The sequence below is a fragment of the Python bivittatus genome, unplaced genomic scaffold, assembly GCF_059951505.1.
Source record: "Python bivittatus isolate LINGU-HERP-01145 unplaced genomic scaffold, Pbiv_v1 ctg000080_np1212, whole genome shotgun sequence".
Classification (NCBI taxonomy): Eukaryota; Metazoa; Chordata; class Lepidosauria; order Squamata; family Pythonidae; genus Python; species Python bivittatus.
In genome coordinates this window covers 44,279,566-44,303,654 of record NW_028277035.1, presented here as the reverse complement: position 1 = coordinate 44,303,654, position 24,089 = coordinate 44,279,566, and the positions used below count along the sequence as shown (strand labels likewise).

The window sequence follows — 24,089 nt, the reverse complement described above, 5'->3', positions numbered from 1 at the left end:
TTTCTTTTCTTCACTTTCTTCATGTCTTTCCTTGTATTCTTGGGACAGCTGGGTGTTACTCTCTTTTTTGTTCAATGAATCTTCCATGCTTTTTTTGTCCTCAAAGAGTGGTTGTGGGAGGTGGTTCCTCTATAGATACCTGGGGTCTCCTGTAGAGCTGCCTTGAAGCCTACTTTTGAACATAGCTAAAGCAACATGGCTTCAGAGGTATAAGTATCGCAGCAGTTCCAACAGGAGCTGGTACTGGCTCTCCATGGGATGGCACAGTAGGTTTTTCCTGCGTCTTTCTTTGAAGAGTGCCATAGATAATCTCACAAATGATACACAAAGAAGATCCTGCCATTTGGGAGATGTGGTTTCTTAAATAAGCATTTCTTTCTCTATAGTTTTACAGACGAACCTGAATCCTAGAGCGCGTTTGTTCCCCACTGTCGGTCCTGACCTTGAGCCCTTCCCCCCTGGCTCCCCAGGGAGGCTGGCAGAAAGCATGGAGAGCCACGAAATCAACATTCATTCTTCCAAGATGTGGAACCCCCACTCATGTTGGGATGAAGTAGAGAAACCAGGTAAGGGAAATGAAGCCAAGGATATAGCTGTACACAAGCAGTTGTACCAGGTCTCTCATTTCTTCATAACAGCATGTCACCTTCAAGTCAGGCTTGGCTCTGGTGACTTCAAGGACATGTATAAGTAGAACTAGTGGCAACCATACAGAAGCATCTGATTATTTCCTTCTTCTGGGATTTTTTTTTACTTCCCAGTGCACCCTATGGGCTGAGTATTTCCTGGTGATACTAACCAGGCCTAACCTTACTTAAGCTTTTAAGAACAGCCAAAGTGGGCTAGGCACTGCAGTCCTACAGGGGCACTTCTTCATAACATTTCTTTTCATCCTTTATACCCTGGTATAAAAATTATTTTTCCAAAGTGTTTAATTTAACAACTTTAGATTAAAATCAAATGGAAGAAATCCAAAGCACAGCAGTATTAAAGCCAGGCAAGATGGCAAGAAAAAAAAGTTAAATATCAAGCAGGACCATTCTGAATAATGTATTTCATAACTAAGATGGCTCCAGACATGGATTCCTGGCACCCATCAGAATTTTAATAATTCTGTGGATGGACCTTACAGGGTATATGTGTGTGTGTGTGTCTTTTAACAAGTTCAATGGTGCACCATTTCATTGTTTTTCCTATCACTTGAGGTAGAACAATTTCACACCACCTACCAAACAGATCAAATGAATAAGTACTGCAGTTTCAATCTGGGCTATTTGGGAGCTGAATAAAAAAGAAAAGAAAACTCTAGATTTATAAAGCCCAGTGAAAAAGTGGGTAACTTAAGGGGAAAATATACTATTCTAAAAAAAAATGTGTATCAAGTTTCCAGTTAGTGACTTTTTGCATGTTAGGCAAATAACAACCGTGCTACTGGACCATCACTGGTAATGGTGGCTGTAGCAGAGATTAGTGCTTCATAGCAGCAACTACTGACCAGATGAAAGGATGCACAATAGCCAATCGAATCACTCCTGGCAAACTGGACAGCAATGCTTTACCCAGCACAAAAATTATGGAAATACTGGAAGATACTACTTTCAATACAGAGCAGGAAAACATGAGTTGGAGATCGCATTCATATTGAGCTGAGGCCCATAGAGAATGGTGTAGTCTGTTCCTGCCCTCAAATGGTTGGTGGTCCATGGTCATGAAAGGGCAACCTGGCACTGCACACATGGCTTAGGTCTCTAATGCTTAGGGCTATCAGGTCTGGACGGCAAATTCTAGATGACCGCTAGAGGGCAGCAAGTAGATTCCAAAAATATTAATTCTTTTCTTCTGGTGGTGGTTGGCTAGAATTTGCATGAGGTGGACAGCTAGCCCCACCGTATATTACTGTATTTACTTTTTGTCTCTAGATCTTTGTCATAAAACACACTAAACACTGTCACGGGTTCTTTTTTAAAGCTGTACCCAATTAGATTGACACAGACTTAAAAGATCCACAAAAACACTGGGCCCTTGGACAGGTAGGTTTTTGTATCTCCCTATAAGGGTTGGGGAGATGTTTTATTTTGCAAAAACCAAGATACAAAAGTGAAATATGAAATTTACATGTGAATGTTTTCTATTGCCTCTATCCTATATTCTATTCTATTACTATTATTTCTATATTACTGCACTAATTAATTACAATTACTATAACAATTATAATTACTATACTCTATTACCATTCTATTACTATTACAATACTGTATAATAATATAACAATGTTTTCTTTTTGCAAACACTGTTCTGCTTTAATTCCTCTCTCTCTGGAATTTCTTCTGCTTTTTTTCTTCTCCGTTACTGGCCAGCATGCAGAGTAGTTGCAACTTTCCACGTTGTAGTTTTATACTTGCACTTTTCCATGCTGTGCCTCTATACTTTTTCCCCCTCTGGACCATTCTCTCCCTTTGAAGGAAAAACACCTTCTTTTGTTCAGCTACTTTACTCTGTTTGCTGGTGCCTGCAGGGCTTCCAAAACACACATCTCCTCCCACACCCGTTTCAAGGCTGGAGCTTTATGGGCACTTCTGCTGTGCTGCCTCTGGGGAAAAGCTCCAATAGGAGGGGAAGGAGGCAGCACAGGGGCCTGCAATTTTGGTAAGCAGCCTGCTCTTCCACAAACCCTCAAGGAAATGTTGGCAATAAGAAGTGGTAAAAGGGCTCCCTTTTCCAGAGTGGTAACTACTGCAAAACCATGGAGTCATTTTGTTCAAGAAAAACCACAATGGGAGATCAGATCTGTAACTTTCACAGGCTTCACATCTTTAGCAGAGAATAACTAGATCAAATATTTCATTTCACATCATACAACTCCTCCATAATCACAGAAAATGGGAGTGTGGGGAAGTGTCAGGGTAGAGGTCTAAGAGGTAAATTCTGGGCTTTTCCCAATATTTTAAAATTGTTTTAAAATTTACTACATTGCAGTGTTGTCCATGTGTTGGCCTGGATCCAGATTTCTGTCCTTTAAGCTAACAGTTTTACAGTATGAGAAATGTTCTGCATGCCAGAATTCCAACAGAAATTATTTGGTGCTGGAATCATTGACGTCTATTGGTTGAGAATGCTGTATGCAGTACACTTGCGATTGTTAATATCAAGTGTTCCTGTTAAATACTGGACTATGACATGGTTAGTGATTAGAAATGGATTCTTCTCCTCTGTGACATTCTGTTATTTTTAAGAATGCTTCAGAAGCCATGTGTGCCTGTACTGTACAAATCTAGGACAAGTGGTACATATATAGACAAATATTAGCAGGGCCTCTCTAGAGCAACACATTGCCAAATTGAATGCCACCTTTGCATCAGTGTTGAAAAGACTTTTTTACTGCATACCTGTGGATCAGGAAAATCACAGATGATTCTCCAGTTTCTGCCATTTCAAAGGGTCACATTGCCCAGTCCATAAATGACTGAAAGGCCTGTTAAAAGAGAACTAGGGGTGTAATGATGGCAAGATTGAGGGAACCAGTATGCTGTTCAATTTGATCCTCTGAGTGGAACATTTTCCGCACCTGGGATTGAGGCTGCTGGTCCCAGAAGAATTCCTGGTGTACCAAATGTGGCATGGATGTGCATTTCTCAGAGGGGAAATCTTCCTAGCTTTTGGCATGGATTCCTATCAAATGCTTACAAAATATCAGTCCTGCATTGTTGTTTTCAGGGCAGGATGCTTGTGCAAAGGGAACCCCCAACCCTTCCAAACAAAGCACTCACATTTCCTTTCATTCCTCCTTATTCATTCATTTATTCTTTCTTTCATTCATTTCCTTTGCTGCCTACAAGGTGAGAAAAGCTTAAGAATTTGCCCAATGTCATGTCAGACTATTTCCCTATCAATTCCATAGTTAACATTATTATAATTGGCAGTAACCCTCTAAAGTCCCAGCAGATCTCATACTTCACTTTCCACTTGATTTTTTTAAACCAAAAAGCTTACTTTCAGTGTCACACCTATACAGGAAAGTATTAACTTTATTCACTAAGATGTAACGAAGTATCCATCATTAATGTTGTCAGTTTACTTAACTCCAATGTTTTCTGTGTGGTTTTTTTCTCTATCTGGTCTATGATTATTTTTATGCTAAGAAAACACAATTGCAGCACCTTTGTGGAGAGGCACAGAAACCTTCCAGAGTTCCCTTTAATTAAACTCTTCCTGATGAGGCTGGTGAGAATGTGTAGGGTGAACAGCCTGTTAAGTGCCTGCTGGAGAGCAGCTTATCCTTGTTTCCATACCAGTTCCAATCCTATAGTGAGGAGGAGGCATAAATCACCTTTTTTAGAGGAAGGAAGGAAGGAAGGAAGGAAGGAAGGAAGGAAGGAAGGAAGGAAGGAAGGAAGGAAGGAAGGAAGGAAGGAAGGAAGGAAGGACAGACTACTTCTGCAAGACAAGACAAAACATTCAGTAGTAGAAACTGATTTGGGGGCAAAGAGGAGAAGCTCTTTACGGGACTATTAAAAATACACTTGTGTTAATTAGGAAGAAGTAAAATAGAATTAATTGGAAATAAGGAAATCTTTAATTAACAGTAATGGGAAACCTTTGCAGAATAGGACTTATATATATATATAAACATTTTAGGAGGACCATGGCCATAAAAACCATTATTGTTCAATAATAAAGAGAAGTTTTACAGTGGGGCAAAAAAGTATTTAGTCAGCCACCAATTGTGCAAGTTCTCCCACTTAAAAAGATGAGAGAGGCCTGTAATTTTCATCATAGGTATACCTCAACTGAGACAAAATGGGGGGAAAAATCCAGAAAATCACATTGTCTGATTTTTAAAGAATTTATTTGCAAATCATGGTGGAAAATAAGTATTTGGTCACCTACAAACAAGCAAGATGTCTGGCTCTCACAGACCTGTAACTACTTCTTTCAGAGGCTCCTCTGTCCTCCACTCGTTACCTGTAGTAATGGCACCTGTTTGACCTTGTTATCAGTATAAAAGACACCTGTCCACAACCTCAAACAGTCACACTCCAAACTCCACTATGGCCAAGACCAAAGAGCTGTTGAAGGACACCAGAAACAAAATTGTAGACCTGCACCAGGCTGGGAAGACTGAATCTGCAATAGACAAGCAGCTTGGTGTGAAGAAATCAACTGTGGGAGCAATAATTAGAAAATGGAAGACATATAAGACCACTGATAATCTCCCTCGATCTGGGGCTCCACGCAAGATCTCACCCCGTGGGGTCAAAATGATCACAAGAACGGTGGGCAAAAGTCCCAGAACCACACGGGGGACCTAGTGAATGACCTGCAGAGAGCTGGGACCAAAGTAACAAAGGCTACCATCAGTAACACACTATGCCACCAGGGATTCAAATCCTGCAGTGCCAGACGTGTCCCCCTGCTTAAGCCAGTACATGTTCGGGCCTGTCTGAAGTTTGCTAGAGAGCATTTGGATGATCCAGAAGAGGATTGGGAGAATGTCATATGGTCAGATGAAACCAAAGTAGAACGTTTTGGTCTAAACTCAACTCGTCGTGTTTGGAGGAGAGAGAATGCTGAGTTGCATCCAAAGAACACCATACCTACTGTGAAGCATGGGGGTGGAAACATCATGCTTTGGGGCTGTTTTTCTGCAAAGGGACCAGGACGACTGATCCGTGTAAAGGAAAGAATGAATGGGGCCATGTATCGTGAGATTTTGAGTGAACACCTCCTTCCATCAGCAAGGGCATTGAAGATGAAACGTGGCTGGGTCTTTCAGCATGACGATCCCAAACACACCGCCTGGGCAATGAAGGAGTGGGTTCGTAAGAAGCATTTCAAGGTCCTGGAGTGGCCTAGCCAGTCTCCAGATCTCAACCCCACGGAAAACCTTTGGAGGGAGTTGAAAGTCTGTGTTGCCCAGCGACAGCCCCAAAAGATCACTGCTCTAGAGGAGAACTGCATAGAGGAATGGGCCAAAATACCAGCAACAGTGTGTGAAAACCTTGTGAAGACTTACAGAAAACGTTTGACCTCTGTCATTGCCAACAAAGGATATATAACAAAGTATTGAGATGAACTTTTGATATTGACCAAATACTTATTTTCCACCATGATTTGCAAATAAATTCTTTAAAAATCAGACAATGTGATTTTCTGGATTTTTTCCCCATTTTGTCTCTCATAGTTGAGGTATACCTATGATGAAAATTACAGGCCTCTCTCATCTTTTTAAGTGGGAGAACTTGCACAATTGGTGGCTGACTAAATACTTTTTTGCCCCACTCTATGTGCACGGAGGACACCTCCATCTTAATCCTCCATCCAACAAATTGCAGAAAAACTTATCTCAGCAATGTGAAAGAACTCTATTATGGAATTTTTATGGATGCAGTTTCAACCAACAGACAAAAATAAATTTTAAAAAGATCAGATAATGTTTACCAATGTTTCTATTATAGATAGATTGTGCCTTGCAATGGTGTATGCTACAACTCAGCTTTCTATTTGTGGTAGAATTACTTTAGCTATTTTAGTACTGTTGCTTAGTAACAATAAAATAAAACCATGCCAATCAAGTCTTTTTTTCTCCATGGGGCTGCCATTTGACAGCTTTCTCCAGCCCCTGTCATGGTGTTTTTAATGATCCACAACCGCAGCAGAAGAGAATGCTTACCACCACATTACGAACAGCTTTCCCTACTGATTTCTCTGCATTATACCAGCTTTCCCTAACTTGACACTGCGGCTTTTAGCTGCAGCAGCACGCAGCATCCTCAGCATCATGGCTTTGTTTGTCATTTAAAAGCACAAGAGCAAGCAGGCAAGACAAGGACATTTGTAGCCAAGGATAGAAACACAGTCTTTCCTGTAGCATATTAGAGTCTCTTGTGGCCCAGAGTACAATCATATCAGTTTGTTCCTTTCCCAAAAGAAGTGTGCAATTTAAAACATTTTAAAGTAGGCCAAATGAATAGAAAAGACGGAGCGGTAAATTGTGAGAGGATGTGTGTCTGAGAATCCATCTCTGGGAAGCTGTGAAGAAGAAGCTGCTCCAAACTGTCTGTGGCTTTTGTCCCCATCAGCTAAACCAGGATGAAAGATTAGACTGGCTGGTGGAAACACTGGAAATAGCCTGAGGCTGTTGGTCCATCCCACCCTGCACTGATGGCATGGACTGTCTGGGGTTCTGGGCAGGAGATTTTTCAGCACAGCCCTATCTGGAATGGCAGCTGAGATGAACTTCTAAATTCAGAGCATGTGTTTTACTTCATATACCTGAGGGAACGTCACACAGAAGGTCAAGGCCTGTTATTTTTTGGTTCCATACTACAGGAAATAATGGATTTAAGTGACATGCAGGCAGGATTTTGAGTGAAAGTGAGAAAAAACATTCTACCGGTGAGAGCAGCTTGACAGTGGAACCAAGAGCCTGGTCCACCAGGCTCTCCTTCCTTGGGTGTCTCCTAGCAGAAACTAGACGGTCTGGGATGCTTTCACTTCTTGCACTGACTGGGGGTTGGACTCAATGGCCTAACTGGCCCTTCCAACTCTATTATTCCATCATGTACTCTATGATTCTGTTGTATTCTATGGCCCTCATATTGCAAGTGACTGCAATGCATCTTCCTGACAACAGAAGGCACAGATGTCTGAATAGAGGAGGCAAGCAGGTAGCTCAAGACTGGTAGCTACAGACTATGTCCCTTGCTGCTTAATAAGCAGCAGCAGCAGCAGCAGTTGTTGTTTTAGATTTTTATCCTGCCTTTTTTTTTCATATACACCTCAAGGTGGTTAACGTACCTAATAGTCCTTCCTCCTCCTATTTTCCCCACAACAACAACTCTGTGAGGTGAGTTGGGCCAAGAGAGAGTGACTGGCCCGAAGTCACCCAGCCGGCTTTCATGCCTAAGGCGGGACTAGAACTCACAGTCTCCTGGTTTCTAGGCCAACACTTGAACCACTACACCACACTGGCTCTCAGTTTGGAGAGAGAATTGGATACTATAGGCACCCTGAACCAAGTCCATCACTAGGAGGAGAGATGCAGCTGTGGGAAAGAGTCCAATGAACTGTAGGAGACTTCAGGAAGCTAGTCTGTATGCAGAGGATCTACCTCTGCAAAATATTTAGACCCCAATTAGCAAAACTGGTCATACAAGAGGCAAACACGGCAGCCCGATTCCCTGCAAATGGGTTGGACTGTGACTCCCATTAATCCTAGACAACATGGAGTAAAACATGTTTGAAAGAAAGCCAGATGTGTATTTAGTGCAGAATACCTAAATTGTACTTTTGATGACCATGGATATCAGACTGTCTTCCTCAGAACAGACAATAAGTGAATCATGCTTCCTCTTGTCATGTCATCCTTCAGTCTCTCGTAGAAAGCTAAGATGAGCATAACCTTCCAGTGTGGACAGGCTTCTTCTCCCTTCTCTAGTATAGGAAGATTGGACATCTCTACAAGGGAGCAGTTCATTCCCAAATTTAAGGAGATCTTTACTGGAGGAGGAGGAGAAAGAGCAAACTGTATCCTCCAGAGAGTGAATCATTCTTAAGCATCAGACTGAGCCCCCGAGGCCTGCAATTAGAGAATATAAAATACACTATACTGTGTGTGGTAGCCATTTCAAGCTCACTTCAAAGTGCTGGCAATTAACTTAAACATTTTGCATCCATTTTATTTGGGGGACTTGTCCAGCCCTCAGGATCAGCTTCAGACTCAGAGCCTCTGCTTGTGGGATTATGGACACATCCACACATCCCCTAACTTCAGCTCAAGGGTGCCCCTCTAACCATTGTAGAAGATCACAGGCCTCCACAGCTAAGGCCACCTAATTTTGGAGTTTTCTGATCTAATGTGAAAGTGGTGGTTTCCATCTTCTCCCAACACAACCTATTTGGTGGTGGCTGGGCTCTGCCCAGGATCTATTGGCTGCTGTGCCAGGCTGTGTGTTTTGGGTGCTGAGTGATCTGTTTGTCCATGGGGACTTCTTTCTACATGGGTTATCATGTATAGAAAAAAAGCCTTGACTGACAGGCAGATTGCTCATAAGCAGAAGTACCTGCCTATGATCTCCTACCCCCTGCACAGGTCATCTACAAAGCCTGATCCATGGGGACAGATGGTAGAGGGTGCTTGGTGAAGCAGGCTTTACCAAGAACCTCATTCACCCCACCCCTGCAAGACATCAGTTGAATGGGCAGGAGTTTTCTGGTGAAGCAGGAGCAGAAAGTCCCTACCCACTCCATGAATCAGCTTTTGAGAGAGGGATAAACCATTAGCCATCTCTTGAAAGTCATGCTTGCCCCTGCCCCGCCCCATATCAGGAAAAGTGAATGGTGCATGTTTTCCCTGCTGGCAGGAAATCCACCAATTTCTCTACCTTAACTTACCCTACAGTAAACAGGGCATCACCACTCACTGGCCTTATTAATCACTGAGCAAATTTATGTTGGCTTACTTTGGGCCACTTCACAGAGAGAAGGAAAATGAATCCAACTGGCTATCTGGATGTGCCCCGACACCAAGAGCTGTTAATTACTGGAACAAGAGACAGGGCATTGTTTATAGAATTCCTTCCTTATGCCCCTTATTCTTTCTGGTTGTTTTGATGTCAAACTAATTTTCAACATATTAGCTTGGGATAGTTTTACCCCCAAGGGCAGCACCCAATTTTTAAAAATAGGAACAAATACATACAAATATGGACACTCCTTGGGTGCAAAATTAATCTCAAATGGTTACCTGTTCAGGGAGGCTAAGTGAATTTTTGCAAAAACAACAGTAACTTGAAGACTGAAACTTCCCAACTGCAAATCTGTTTACATGAAGCTCCCCCACGTATATCAGCAACATAGGTCTGGATCCAAGCTGGGGATTTTCTTTCAGCTAACCAAGAGGAACACAGCGTTAGTTGTTTGTGGCCACTTTTAAGATCTGTGGGTCATTCTGACCTGCTCTGCAGTTCAGTGTGAGCAATTGGTCAACACTTGGATAATAGCTATTTCTTTTAAGGCAAGAGTCTAGATATGCTTCCCTCTTACAAAATCTAAGGAGACGCTACCTATTGGGCTGTGCAGCATGGGAATGCAGCTTTAGTAACCGCAAGTGCAGTGGGGCAAACATGTCTCTTAGGCTTCCCACCGTTGCCCTAGACCAGGATGGGGAACTCGTCCCAGCTGATGTTAATGGATCCCAGCAGTCACAGCCAACATGGCTAGCAGTATGAGTTGATGGGAATTCGGGTCCTAAAACAGCTGGATATTCTTCCTCTTCTGCCCTGAATACTGACCCAACATACATCCTATTACTCACTGTCAAACTCAGAATCTGAAATACTGTAGTACTGTAAAAGCAATGATCAGAATACTTGAGTAATTTTTGTGCAACAAAAAAGCCTGCAACTTGGTCATGAATTGGTAATGACTCTGTATGTGTCAGGACTAAACCATTAAGGATATGTAGCAGCAACAACCACAGTATTTCCAAACAATAAATTACACAAAGAGAATACTGTTGCAGGGTCCCTAAACCTCCTTTCAAAAACAACTGTGGGCAAAACTTGTATGTCAGTCCTCGGTCTTATACTGGCGCATGTCACTGTTTAGGTGTATCTCTGCAGGTTTTTTCTCAATCATCTCTTCTGACTGTGGGAGTGGTGTTCCCACTTCAGTTCTCTTCTATGTTGCAAAGCATTTGCCATTTATAGAAAAATGACTGGCACGTTCTTTACTGTTACTAAGCAACCCAAGCTAGAGTCGCAATAATTGGGTTTGTTTTGGGATCGGAATGCCAGGCTGATAGATGGATACCTCTTTTTCATCTCCCTCTTGCTGACAAAAAGTCTCATTTTACGCTGAGGCAGGGGCCATTTGGAGGCTTTGCTTTTAATTTCACGTTTCCTCTCAGAGTTTGGAAATTGGGGATGTGGAAATCAGGGGCCTTCCGGGTTCAGCTCCCAGCAGCGCAACCAGCCTGGTCAGTGGTGAGAAATAAGCTGCACTTCCCCTGTCTCAGGAGCCTTAAGTTTCCTAACCCTTTCGTGAATTATTGTATTTAAAATATTTATATACTCTTTCCAAGCAATCACACTTTGAAGCACTCCGCAAGAAAAACAATGAAAGTAATAAACACAATACCTGTACACATTAAAACAATATTTAAACAATCCATGTTCAGTAAAAAGGTAGTTGGAGACCAGGGAGAGAAAACAAAACCGAACCATTCGTCCAACGTTTTCCTAGGGAAGGCTGGAAAATGTAACGACTCCTCAGCTCTGCCACGGCAAAGGCAGTCCGCTCCATATCCCGGTCCGGACTGCTCGCCTTTGCCACCAGAAGCAAAATCTTGAGCCCGGCCTGGTAGCTGATTAGCAGCAGCTTCAGCAACGGGGTAAGGTGCACACGGCATCCAGGTTGCCCCGTTCTCTGCCGTTAAGAGCAGAGCACATGACAGTAACCTAAATGTGAGGTTATCAGCAGGTTGATAATGCGGGGGCTCAAGAGAGAAAGTAAATGCATGGAAATGAGGAAAAAACCTATTCCCCTGAAGTTCAGGAATGGATTCAAGCTAAGTATTTGTGGTCAATTTTTGAAATGCCAGCATATCCTAAAAATGCTAAGATGAAGCAATGTGTTTCTATATGGCCTAGATTTAATTATAAAATGTAAGGATTGAACTGATCTTATATTGATACTACACAGATCTTTTTTTCCCTTAGTTTCTTTTTCTTTTTTTCTTTTTACTTTAATCCCAGTAATGTATGTGGGTGGGTTCTCTCTCTCTCTCTCTCTCTCTCTCTCTTTTTGAGGCACAATCACTGGTATGTCTTTTTGTTGTTGTTGCTATTCATTTGTTATAATGAAGTATGATTTTAAAAAATTTAAAAGGACAGGCCCCATCTGGAGCTCCTCTAGGAACATAAACTTTTCCAGTGTGCAACAACTGTATGGAAAGCTTAGTGTTGTGGAAAAAAAGGGAATGGAGCACCAGCGGGTCACAGTTGGATATTCTGCGGTGATGGGATTGGACTGAACCTACTGCATGATTGTATTTAATCTCTGTTGTTCCTTTGCAGCTCTGGGCAAATGCACAAGAACCAGATCCATCCTTATTTCCCTTCTCAAGGTCCCCTTGATGTTTGCCTTTTTATACCTGTTTGTGTGCTCCCTCGATGTGCTGAGCTCTGCTTTCCAGCTGGCAGGAGGTGAGGGTCACCATGATGCTTGGCTGCCTCCCCTCCCCTCCCCTCCCCCCCCCACCCCCAGCCCTTTCTCCCTAATGATCCCTCAGAAGGCACTGCTCCATGTCCTTCTGCGTGGAGCCCACCTCACCTGTCTTTCTCTGCTGCTGGCGTGGGTGCGGCTGGAACTGGGCCCCAAAGAAAGAGGCTAAGATCAACACTGGAACATTGCTTCTGCTGGGCACTGGACAGCTTTTACAGTGGAAAAAATGCATGGAGTGAGAAACATGGAAGTTAGGAGCAGTATAACTTTTGTAAGAAAGCATTCTTGTGTAAAAGAAGATACAGACAAGCCTTATTCAGGGAATAACAAGGCGATAGGAAAACCTATGTTACTTAAGCCCATCTACCATTAGAAACCTCAGCATGCTGCCCTCCATTATGGAAACAAGACCAGTCAGTCAGGGAAGTACTGTTGTTGCACAGGTCAGAGTCAGAAGATGAAGAGAGCTGAACTGAGAGTAGAAGGAAGGGTTGAAAGCCCTGGGAGCGTGAGTAGGAACATGTTATCTAGAGACATGCAGAGTAAATTTTGAACAAGAAAGGAGATCAAAGTGCAGAAGCTGCCTTGGTTAATTATCTCCACATCAATTGTCCCAGGGGTCAGTAGGCTTATTGATGCAGAAAGCTGGTGTGTGTAAATTAATTTCACTAGAGATTCTGGAGGCTGGCCCCTTCCCATCCCTCCAGATGTTTTTCTGTGCTGGATGAGGAGTCCACAATCTCTTCTCCAAAAGGGCAAATTTTGTTCACTTCGGATTAGCAAGCACTTTGAGGCAGTCCTCATTTGTTCAGTTCTACCACATTATCAACTGTATGGCAACAATTCCACCATATTTTACTAATGCTACTTTATAAGTGCCAATTTCACATTCTCTTCTCTTCTCTTCTCTTCTCTTCTCTTCTCTTCTCTTCTCTTCTCTTCTCTTCTCTTCTCTTCTCTTCTCTTCTCTTCTCTTCTCCCCTCCCCTCCCCTTCCCCTTCCCTTCCCTTCCCTTCCCTTCCCTTCCCTTCCAAAATAGTGCTGCACACATTACACACGTTTCCTGCATGCATAACCTATTATTACTAATGTTGAAGCAAGATTCAGTTCTTAGTCTAGTTCTCTTTGTCTTGACCAGAACCTTCTTTCTGGATTTTGAGAATACTTATTTTGCTTGACTTTCTAGTGGTGAAGCCCTTTCCATAGCCAACTCTTTTCTGCTACTGCAGATTTTTACATGCAGTCATTGGCTACCTGTTTTATTATATGTCTCTCTCCCCTAATTGATTCCCACAAGTTTACTGGTATCACTAGATATCCTAGATATCTCCTGTTTTCAATTCTGAATATTTCTTAAGCATGGAAAATAGTTAGAATTGATGTGGCCATGGACAAACATTGGAGGAGGAAAATGTATTTCTCTTTTATTGCAGGCTACTTTGGCTAATTTAGAGTACTTTAACTATTTTTACTACTCTGTTCCTAACTTTCTAAACCCAGCAAGGTTGGGAGGATATTTTTCCAGCAGATGATCCTAAGCTGATGTTGCAAACGAAAGATGGTCCTCATCCAGTCCAAGAGCAGGAATGCTGTTTTTTAGTAGTAAGGGCCATCATAGACTAACTTTGCCTGATGCCCCCAGAATAATGATATAGCCTGGAGGGACATGTAGATAGCAGGTTTTTAGGATCTCTTTTTTTAACTAGGACTTCAAGGACTACTAAGTAGAGTCAGGCACAACAGAATTACAGGTAATTATCAACTTATGACCATTCGTTTAACAACTGTTCAAAATTATGGCGGTGCTGAAAAAAGTGACTTACAACTGGTCCTCGGGCTTATGATGGTTGCAGTGTCCTGTGGTCACATGATCACCATTTGCGACCTTCCCAGGGGGCTTCTGACAAGCCAAGTCAATGGGGGAAGCCAGATTTGCTTAACGACTGTGGTGATTCACTTAACAACCACATCGTTTAGCAATGGAAGTTCTGGTCTCAATTGTGGTTGTAAACCGAGGACTACCTGTAACACAAATGAGGGTCTGGGCTTGCTTTTAGTATCAGAACTGCTCACAGTCCTTGTATAGAAAAGTCCATTCCAAGTTTTCTTCATTTTAGCAACCAGACTTAGAAAGGTGGGAGAGCTTTTTAATTTTTTTTATTACAGACTACCTGTAGATTTCCCCATGCCTGGACTGGAGGTATATTTCCAGAAAGAGTTCATTCTAAACGTGAATCTTTTAACTGGGGAAATAATACACAAGATATATGTTCAAGCACTAATTAATAGACCCTAACTAAAACTTGCTTTATGAGCAAGCTGGAATAGACTTGATGCCATATGTTCAGATCTGGTTTGCTACTTTCTGCTTCTTTTCCAGGTAAAGTAGCTGGAGACATTTTCAAGGACAATACTATCCTCTCTAACCCAGTGGCAGGGCTTGTGGTAGGAATCCTTGTTACTGTCCTTGTACAGAGTTCCAGCACCTCCACCTCCATCATCGTGAGCATGGTTTCCTCAGGGTGTGAGTAACATTGATGGACTAAAATAAGACTGAATATGGGGGTCTGGCTGCATAAATATGCAAAAGAAGTAGATTCCCTTGTCCTTCCTTTTTTCCTGTCTGTCTACTGGCATAGCTATATACCTTTGATAGCTATTCTTCTTTTATATCAGGGATAGGAACTTGTGGCCTCCAGATGTCATTGAACTACAACTCCCAGCACTCCCAATCAGAATGTCCTATATTAAGGGGAGTTAGAATTGTATCTGGTTGTAACAGGTCCCGTGTTTTCTATTCTGGTAACATTTGCATTGGTAATGAAATGCAAGGCCTGATAATAAAGAAAGGCCTTTGAATGTAATTGCAATTGCGGGAGACTGATAAATCTGAGTGTCTGCTAGAGATATACGTAGGACTGGAGAGGAAGAGTCTGGCCAGGAGAAAAGGTGTGCCTGAACTTTCATTCTGTTTATGATGCCACCAAAGGCATCTTAAAGCCAGAGTCCTCACCAGGTACTCTTTGCTCTTTGCTCTCTAGTGCTAGATGTAGGTTCAGCCATTCCCATCATCATGGGCTCCAATATAGGGACCTCAGTCACCAACACCATTGTGGCACTCATGCAAGCTGGCGACAGAAATGAATTTAAGAGGCAAGTATTACCGTGTGTGGGCCGGAGGGAGTACAGTGACTACAGATGGAGAACTAGAATGTAGCCAGCTTCTGCCCTGGAAAGAAGGCCAGTTGTGTGGCTGGTAGAACTAGATGAAGACAGGAGCAGGATGGGAGAAGGAGAAAGTATTAATCAACTATAAGATGATTTCAGTAGATGGCTGAGGCTGGGGGTGCTGGGGCTACAAAACCTAAGTTGGGAGTAATAAAGAACAAGCACATGTTAACCCAGGAGAAATTGGTAATTCAGGTAAGCAAAGCAAATGGGCAGAAGTGGGGCTAGAAGAGACTTGGCAATGCAGATGACTTGGATGGATGCTCAGGTAGGACCCATCCATACACCCTATGCCACAACTCCTCTATTTCACATCAGCAGTAGCTTATCTATTGTCTAACAGGGCCTTTGCAGGGGCCACGGTGCATGATTGCTTCAACTGGTTGTCAGTACTGATTCTGCTGCCTCTGGAAGTGGCCAGTGGCTATCTGCACCACATCACCAAAATTTCCGTGGCAGCTCTCAACCTCCGCAGCGGACAGGATGCACCAGAGATCCTGAAAGTAATCACGGAGCCCTTCACTGGTCTCATTATCCAGGTGTGTGTGCTATACCAGATGGAGGATTATGGCACTGAAGATCTGGAGGACACCAAGTTGGGAAAGGCTGATCTAAACACAACCTCTCCTTCTTGGTCTTTCTCCTGGGAGCTGTTTCTTTGTTTTCTATATAGTAGCCTTGGGAGGTGGGATGAAAGAGGTGTCTTCTACTCCTGCCACAATTTAAGGATCTTTCTTGTTTCCTTCAGCTGGATAAGTCAGTGATCACAGGGATTGCCACAGGCAATGAAAGCTTGCATAACAAAAGTCTGATTCGGGTGTGGTGTGAAGTGCCAGCTCCACAGGTGAGAAAAGTACCAAAGGAGAGGAAAGATAGAATGGAGGGGGGGGGGGAATGTAAGAATGTAAGAGATGACAGCAGATGTCATGCAGGAGAAGTTCCAAATTCCTGTTCTATAGGGATGCCACCACTGAGAAGGGTTTCTCTCTGATTAACACATTGTACGTATCTCATTTGGTGGAACCTCTGAGGGTAACCTAGTCCTAATACTAGTCTTAGTTCTAGCCCTAATCTGAGACCTAGTACTTGGATAGCCAATATAGTCGCAGGTGATCTTTCAGGTACCCTAGTTCCAAGTCTAGAATATTCTGATCTAGAAGCATTATTCACATTCTACTGTGCACTACTGGAATAACTAGATTTATACTAGATTTTGGAAGCAAGCATACAGAATCACAGTGGATGATCATTAAACATAAGAAGACCCTCACTGATCAGACCACTCGACTTTAGCATTTTGTTTGCTACTGTAGCTGGTGAGATACTTCTGGGAAGCCACAAAGGGGGTACAAAGACCATTGCCTTCTCCTGCTGCTATTCCCCAGCACCTGATAATTTTGATATCAGAGGCAATGTAGCCATCATAACTATGATCACTGGCATTTTAATGAGCATTAATGTCTAATACCCTTCCAAATCTATCTAAGGATCAATCGATCCTGTACTTTTGCTTTTCTGAAAAATAAATTCATGGATCTCACTGTGTGGAGATTAGAGAGAATTGTATCTCTCCAATCACTTTGATTCTAAACCCCTTCTTTTCCCCACATGGGAGATAACAGGGGAAAAAACCTCCAGTGTGTTTATAATGTAATCTAATGTTACCCCCATAATTATATCCTTGCATAATATTGTCATTTCCAGAGCAGTAAGAGGTATTCGGAAGGTTATGCATATTTTATCCTGAGTGTGTATAACACAAGCGCATGTCGCAAGCCACCTATAGCAAGTCAGGAGCAGGAAATTAGGCTGTCTGCTATTTCACTGAGATTTTTAAGGAAAACCTGGTACCTCTGCAGGTGAAGGAATGCCAATTGCTTTGTGCCCTTTCAGTTCATTGTTTTAAATCTTGTATCTCTACAGATGTGCACAAATGGAAACCCCTTTGTAATGGCAGTTCAGCCTCCAATGAATTCAGTGTGCTTTTTCTCTTAATGTTACTTTTCTGTTCACATATATTGGTTCAGGTTTTAAAAAAAAGAATCCGGTAACTGAATGGGCGGTTCTGCAGTGGTGAAAGGATATAGGTTTAAAAAGAAAGATGTTCATAGTTATTTATAGTTGTGCTCTTCTGCTATGGGGAAAAAACTTAGAGCACTTCTGTATGAGGACTGTGCTGAATCTGGATGTGGAGCCAATCTGTTTCCAGCTCAGCTGTGTTCTAACTCAAACTGCAAAAACCCTTGTCTTTCCTTTTGCCACCCTGAAGCTTTCTGAAGAATGTGGATGCTCTATTTCCCCACAAGGGGGAGCTCTTGCCAGCTCCCCCTGGCTCCAGAGCTTCAGGACCCTAACAGTCCCTTCAGGGCAGGGATCTTGACCTGAAATCATCATGGCAAATGGCTCACCAAGAATGGTTCCTAGGACCAAGGACTGCTGTGCTGAAGCTTTTTCATACATTGATACAAACATTTCTAGTGAGTCAAACGTGAAGAAGATGAAGAATAGCATGGCAGGCTATTAAACATAAATTATATATCACACACACTCATACACACACAGTTAAACAGTGCTACTTGAGAAACAGAGCTGCCAGTGTTTTTCATTAACCAGAACACCAATATTTAGTTTTATTCTTGGGTTGATATGCGTTGTTGGCTTTTTTAAAGAGTTTTTCTGGGACAAGAGAATCCAGGAAACCCATCGCAGAGCTGCCCAAATCCCACTATGCTTTTTCTGTTGCCTCCTAGCTGAACAGAGAGATCTTTCTTTCCATTGGCCCTATTCTTACTCACTTTCCTCCCCTCCCCTCCCCTTTTCATTCTCCCTGTCTGGCAGAGGGATCTTGCTTGCATGCTTGCTTGCTCACTCATGGTCTTTCCCACTCCTGGGAATGGGCCAGGACTGACCTTCCTCCTTCCTCCTGATAGAAAGCCCCAGCAGCCTCTTGGCCCATCTTTCCTGGCCAGGCCTCACCTTCCCACCGTCCCTGCCCAGAGAGCTCAGTGTCACCCAGCGCACAGGTTCCTGCAGGCTCTTGCTGATTGTCGTGAGAGTCCTTGGGGCACCAACTGTCTGGCCCAGCTGACCATGCTCCCCTGTGGTCAGGAGGCTGTCAGGCTGGGCCAAGGTGAACTGTGAGGCTTTGCTGTCCATCTGCCCCTCTGTATGTCTATGAGGAGCTCAATGCCTCAGTTCCACTGGGCAGCATCCTCAGCGCCCACAGAGTATCGTTGTGGGCTGCATAACATGGCTTGCGAGATTGAGGCCCCTGTTTTAAGGGGGATCCAGGCTTAATTCAGCACAAGTAAAATTGAGCAAGGGACAATGGGCATACAAAGGGCCAGGCTGCTTGCGGGTTTTAAATTTCTTCTCTTTCCCTTTTGCGTGAAGGGGAAAATTAGGGCATTTTGGTTACTCGGCTTAGGGGAAATAACAGTGGTAGAGAAGTGCCCTTACAATGGGTTCTAGTTCCTCCGGCTGAGAAAGGGTTCATTTTGCTTAGAACATTGCTGCTTTGTCTCCATTTTATCTGCTGACTGCAGCCATGTTCAAAATGCTGGGGAAACCACCCGACTGTGGACTAGATATGACTTCATGTCACTTTCACAGTTCTTGTGGGATTTTTAATACAGAGGAGTGGTGATTTTGCAGCCAAGCAGCTAGTTTCTACTTAATTATAAATGCTCAGAACTTTTTGTAAATGACAAAAATGTACATGGCATATTCTGATACAGGTGGGGGTAGGGGCCTTGGTGATTTTTGATTTCCGTTTTGTCTGGAATAAGGGAGAGGCATTTTCTGTTGTTGTTCCAGGATGAACAATGGCTGAGGAATGGCAGGGACTGAATTATGTTTTCGGTATATTCCTATCAGCCCCCTGGAAGGAGAATATTGATTGGTGTACTGTGTTCTCAGCATATGGAGGCCTGTAAGAGAGAACAGGATCTGCTTCAACCTGCTTGGAGAGTAGAAATGGTGCCTTTGGGAAGTGCCCTTTAAACCACATCCCCCAGATGGATTTCTGGCCTTTGCCTGCAAATTTCTTCAGGAAGCTAAAAGAGAAAATGGGATGGGGCGGATGTTGCCAAACAGGCTCTTAGCTTTAAACTGCTTGCACCCTACAGAGCAAAACGCTGCTTGCCTGGAACACACAGTATGTAACTTCCGGAATGTAATCACTAAAAAAGTAGCTTTAGGAAAAATGAAATCCAGGGAAGGAAATAGCACCAGAACAAGAAGTTGGGGAATGTCTTTTTTCCTGGGGGAGTTAAACAGATGTCACTGTCCTGGAACGGATGCTAAATGAGTGCTGACTGATGAAATATGAAAAGTGTTATGGAGGCTAATTGGTGTTAAAATTAGCATTTTAGCACCGTTTTGCCTGCAAGGAACACTTTTGAATGAACAAAGGGAATATTTTTTGAGATGGAAGAACTGAATGGCTAAGACATCAAGTATTAATGGCATCATGATAAGACTGTTCTTGACTGGGAATGAGTGGGGGGTTCCACACTCATCTCCCCAACGTTTCTGCAAGAGGCTTAATATTGTGATGCCCCTTTTTTTTAGATTTCTTCAGCAGGCACAAGAGGAGGATCCCTAAACTGCAGCTCCCTTGTGCCAGACAGTCTGGAAAGTGCTAGAAACTTCAGCAGTATCATGCCACAGAAATGTAAGCACCACCAACTTCAGGCAACAAAGCTCTGGAAGAAATGGCTACAGCCACAGATGCCCCACTCTCCCTGTCAGGCCACAAGGGGCTCTCAAAAGCCAGGAGAGGGGAAAGAAGCAGGCCCTGCCTCTTGCATTGACCACTGCTCCTTTGTCCAGGCAATCACCTGTTTGTGGACTCCTCCCTGCCAGACTTGGCTGTAGGACTCATGCTGCTGGCTGGATCCTTGACTGTACTGTGCACCTGTCTTATGATGTTGGTTAAACTGCTCAACTCTGTGCTCAAAGGCCAGGTGGCCAGAGCTATCCAGAAGGTCATTAACACAGGTAGGCTGATAGCCTGGTTCTCTCCCACCAGGTTAGAGATTTCTTGGGTCAAAAAGTTCTGTCAGGCCTCTGCAAGGTCACCAAGTTCTTGTGATAGAGCCCACCTGTGTGAATCCTTCCCTCTCCTTGCTGTTTCTGACATTGCACTGGTTTGGGCAGATCTGCCATCGCCTTTTGGATGGGCCACTGGTTACTTTGCCATGCTTGTTGGTGCTGGGATGACGTTTGTTATGCAGAGCAGCTCCGTCTTCACTTCAGCAATCACCCCACTCATAGGTAAGTCCCCTATGTCTTCCCCCAAATTCCCAATAGCAAGTTCAAGGTGGAGGGACTGTGTTGAACAAAAAGAAACTCAGGATGAGACTTAATGTAGACTCTTTAGCCCAATGCAGGAGGAGAAGAGAAGCAATGTTTCTCAGCTGCATCTCTCCCATTCACTGTGATAGGGGGAAGTGAATCTGGGGTTTGTGGGTGTAGCTACTCTGGGATATATGGAATAAACGAGCAAGGTGTTACTATCACACTTAGTGAGATGATGATGATCCGAAGCACACCTATCCCAGGAATTACTGAGATTCAAGATGCTGTGTCTATATTCCCATAACATATTTAGCCAGGTCAGTTAAGATCTAGCAGGTCTGTATGCATAATATACTAAGCTTGATGAGTGTTCATCTTGGTGATTTTTGGTCACTTGGTCTATAGTTCAGTAGATACATCACAGAAACATGGAAGTGATATTAGAGGTTATCTAGTCCATGTCAGAGGGTCTTCTAGCCCAACCCTCTCTTTAGTGCAGGATTCAAAACCAGATAGTTAATGCAGTCACCTGGTTAAGTGAGCTGAGTGAACACAGGCAATGCGTAATAACTGCACTCTTTTCCAGGAACTCTGCTTTTGTGGAATAAGGAGAGCTCCTTTGGTATTGCCTTTAGGTGTGTATTGTGGGGGGGGAGATTGCTGCTTTCTGACCAGTCTCTCTTTTCTTTTGTGGGACAGGTCTCGGGGTGATTAGCTTAGAACGTGCATATCCCCTCACCCTTGGTTCTAACATTGGAACTACAACCACGGCTATCCTAGCAGCCCTGGCCAGTCCAGGAGATAAATTGGCCAGTGCCTTCCAGGTGAGGAGATGCCGTCTCTCTAGTCTGCTGAACTAGAGAAGATAGCGTATGACAATAGATTTTCCAGCCTCAGGATGTTTTTTACATGCCACTAAAGACTGTCATTCCTGCCCTCTATCAGAAAAGCCAGGCAGGTACAGCAACGGCAAAGTAGAGAGGCACTAGAAAGAATCAGAAGCGAAAGGGCTCCCCGGTTCCCCCCACCCCCTGCCTGGTACGCATTCCTTCTCAATGTTGCACCCAAGAGGATTGCTGTGTTTCTGGCTTTCTTCCTCAGATTGCCCTCTGCCACTTCTTCTTCAACATCTTTGGGATCTTGCTGTGGTATCCCCTGCCTTGCACTCGCCTCCCCATCCACATGGCCAAAGCATTAGGTGAGCAGACAGCCAAGTATCGCTGGTTTGCTGTCTTCTACCTGATTATCTGCTTCCTCTTGTTGCCGTCGTTGGTTTTCGGACTCTCTGTGGCAGGATGGCAGGTGTTGGTAGGAGTGGGAGCTCCGTTCCTGAGCCTTCTAGCTTGTGTGGCCTTTATCAACATCATGCAGTCACGAAGCCCTGACCGACTTCCCAGGTGGCTTCAGAGTTGGGACTTCCTGCCATACTGGCTTCGTTCTTTGCAACCCCTGGATGGGCTGGTGACCAGAGCCACAACATGTTGTGTTGCCCATTGTTCAGGCAGCCAAGAGGAACGCAAAAAGAAGTTGCCAGGAGTTAAGGTCAGAAGAGGCCTGCCGGAGCCCTCCGTTGTCTTCCTAGAGGAATGGTCTCCACCACCAAGACCTTCACCCCAGCTGAACATCTTGCCCCTGCAGCGTGCTAGCCGCCTGTGACCTGTGCAGGAACACAGCTCCCACTGTGGCCTGCAGACAGCGGTGCTCAGCCGACGAGCAATAATGAAAAGAAAAAGCATAACAAGAAAGTGCAAATGTTGGAGTCTGTGCCAGTGGCTGCCCTTATGACTGGAGCTCTGGCATTACCACATGTCATTTTGTCATGAGCATCAGTGAATGATTTCTCAGTGTGCAGACTTATATACAGTGTAGGAGAGCTTACTTACAGTGCAGCAGAAACTCACTCCCAATTGCCCTTAGCATCTATGTAACACAGGAGTTCCATATGTTCAGAAGCTATCTTTTAACAGAACTGTAGGTCTCTGAGTAGTATTTTACACAATGTGCAACGTATTTGCAATATTACATATAATAAACAGTGCTTGGAAGATTTCTCCCTTTTAACTTGACAACAGGGTCCTTCAGATGTTGTTTGATGACAACTCACATCATCCCAAAATCATTATACTTGCTAATTGAAACTGGTGAGAATTGGAAGCAAAAAACACCTAGAGATTCTTTGAACTTGTAGAACATCTACAGGTTCTCCACCCTGCAGTATTATCTTAATAAATTCTGACCACAACGTTCTTTATGAGCAAGAAAGTAATAGAAACTGGCACAATATCCTTTCTTAAATAGTCTTTACAATAATAATTTTGGAATCACTAAGCAATCAGCTGCTACATTTACTTTGCTTGTATTTCTGCTGGGTAGTTATGGAACACTTCAATTTGGGCTCTGAAAAGTTCTGATAGACTAGAACTGGATAGTGGCTAGGAGACATTTGGTTCTGTAGCTTTTATTATATAACTGTTCTCATGTAGACAAAGATAATTATTCAGATAAAAATCCAGATTGTGAACAACTTGATGTGTTCTATTTATAAAACGTGACACACTATTCTCTTGGCTACCACTGAATCTCAGCTGAAGCTGAACCAATGGTATAATGCAGATCAGCAGCTATCAGCCATAATAAGATCGGAGCCATTCCCTTTGTTTTTTAAGAATAGGAAATCCTATGTTAACAGAGAATCTGAACACATAAGAAAATGCTTGCAGGTTGTGTGTGTGTGAAGCTAGCACATTAGCAGAATCTGAATTTTGAAGCTTGATGCCGACCCTGAAAATGGGCTGAGTTAGCAGATGCAGCCACAACATTGGTTGCTTTGATTGCTTTATTTAAAAAAAAAAATGGCAAGCACTAGAAAACTTTCTGATGTTCCCATAGGCTCTTCTCCATGTCTCATGTTCACATTTACTTTATGATTATGTCACCAGAACGTGCACCCTGTCACTTGTATCCTTGCATTAGCACATGGTCCCAGGACATCTTGCCTTTCTGCTTCTGTCCAGTGTTTGAAGCTGCAGTCCCCTGTTGCATGACTTGAGCATCCAGGTGTGTTTCTAAATCACCACTTCAAAAGTAAAGTTCACTGATACCTCTGCTTTTTAAGCAAGCTAGAATATTATACAGTATCAAAATATATAATTTTCTATTTCTTGATGAACAGGTCCCAGGAATAGTATTACATTTTGGAGAAGGAAGTACAATAGACATTTATGGGTCCAATTCGGGCACAAATAGAAACCATTGTTACCCAGGATATTAATAGACTGCAATGAGCCATAGATTTGATACCCAAATTCTTTTCTTTTTCACCTCATGAGAAAATC

At 43.3% G+C, this 24,089-nt stretch overlaps 1 protein-coding gene across 1 annotated transcript; it reads left to right on the top strand.

Annotated features, from left to right (window-relative positions):
* The first annotated feature begins 391 nt into the window (after window positions 1-391).
* SLC34A1 (solute carrier family 34 member 1) lies at window positions 392-22,810 on the top strand. Its single transcript, XM_025164592.2, has 11 exons — window positions 392-566; window positions 12,078-12,206; window positions 14,606-14,749; window positions 15,267-15,378; window positions 15,797-15,992; window positions 16,202-16,297; window positions 20,026-20,128; window positions 20,287-20,454; window positions 20,614-20,730; window positions 21,454-21,578; window positions 21,856-22,810. Exons 1-11 carry the CDS (start codon window positions 488-490, stop codon window positions 22,408-22,410), a joined length of 1,824 nt encoding a protein of 607 aa, XP_025020360.1. The 5' UTR covers window positions 392-487; the 3' UTR covers window positions 22,411-22,810.
* The last annotated feature ends 1,279 nt before the right edge of the window (window positions 22,811-24,089 follow it).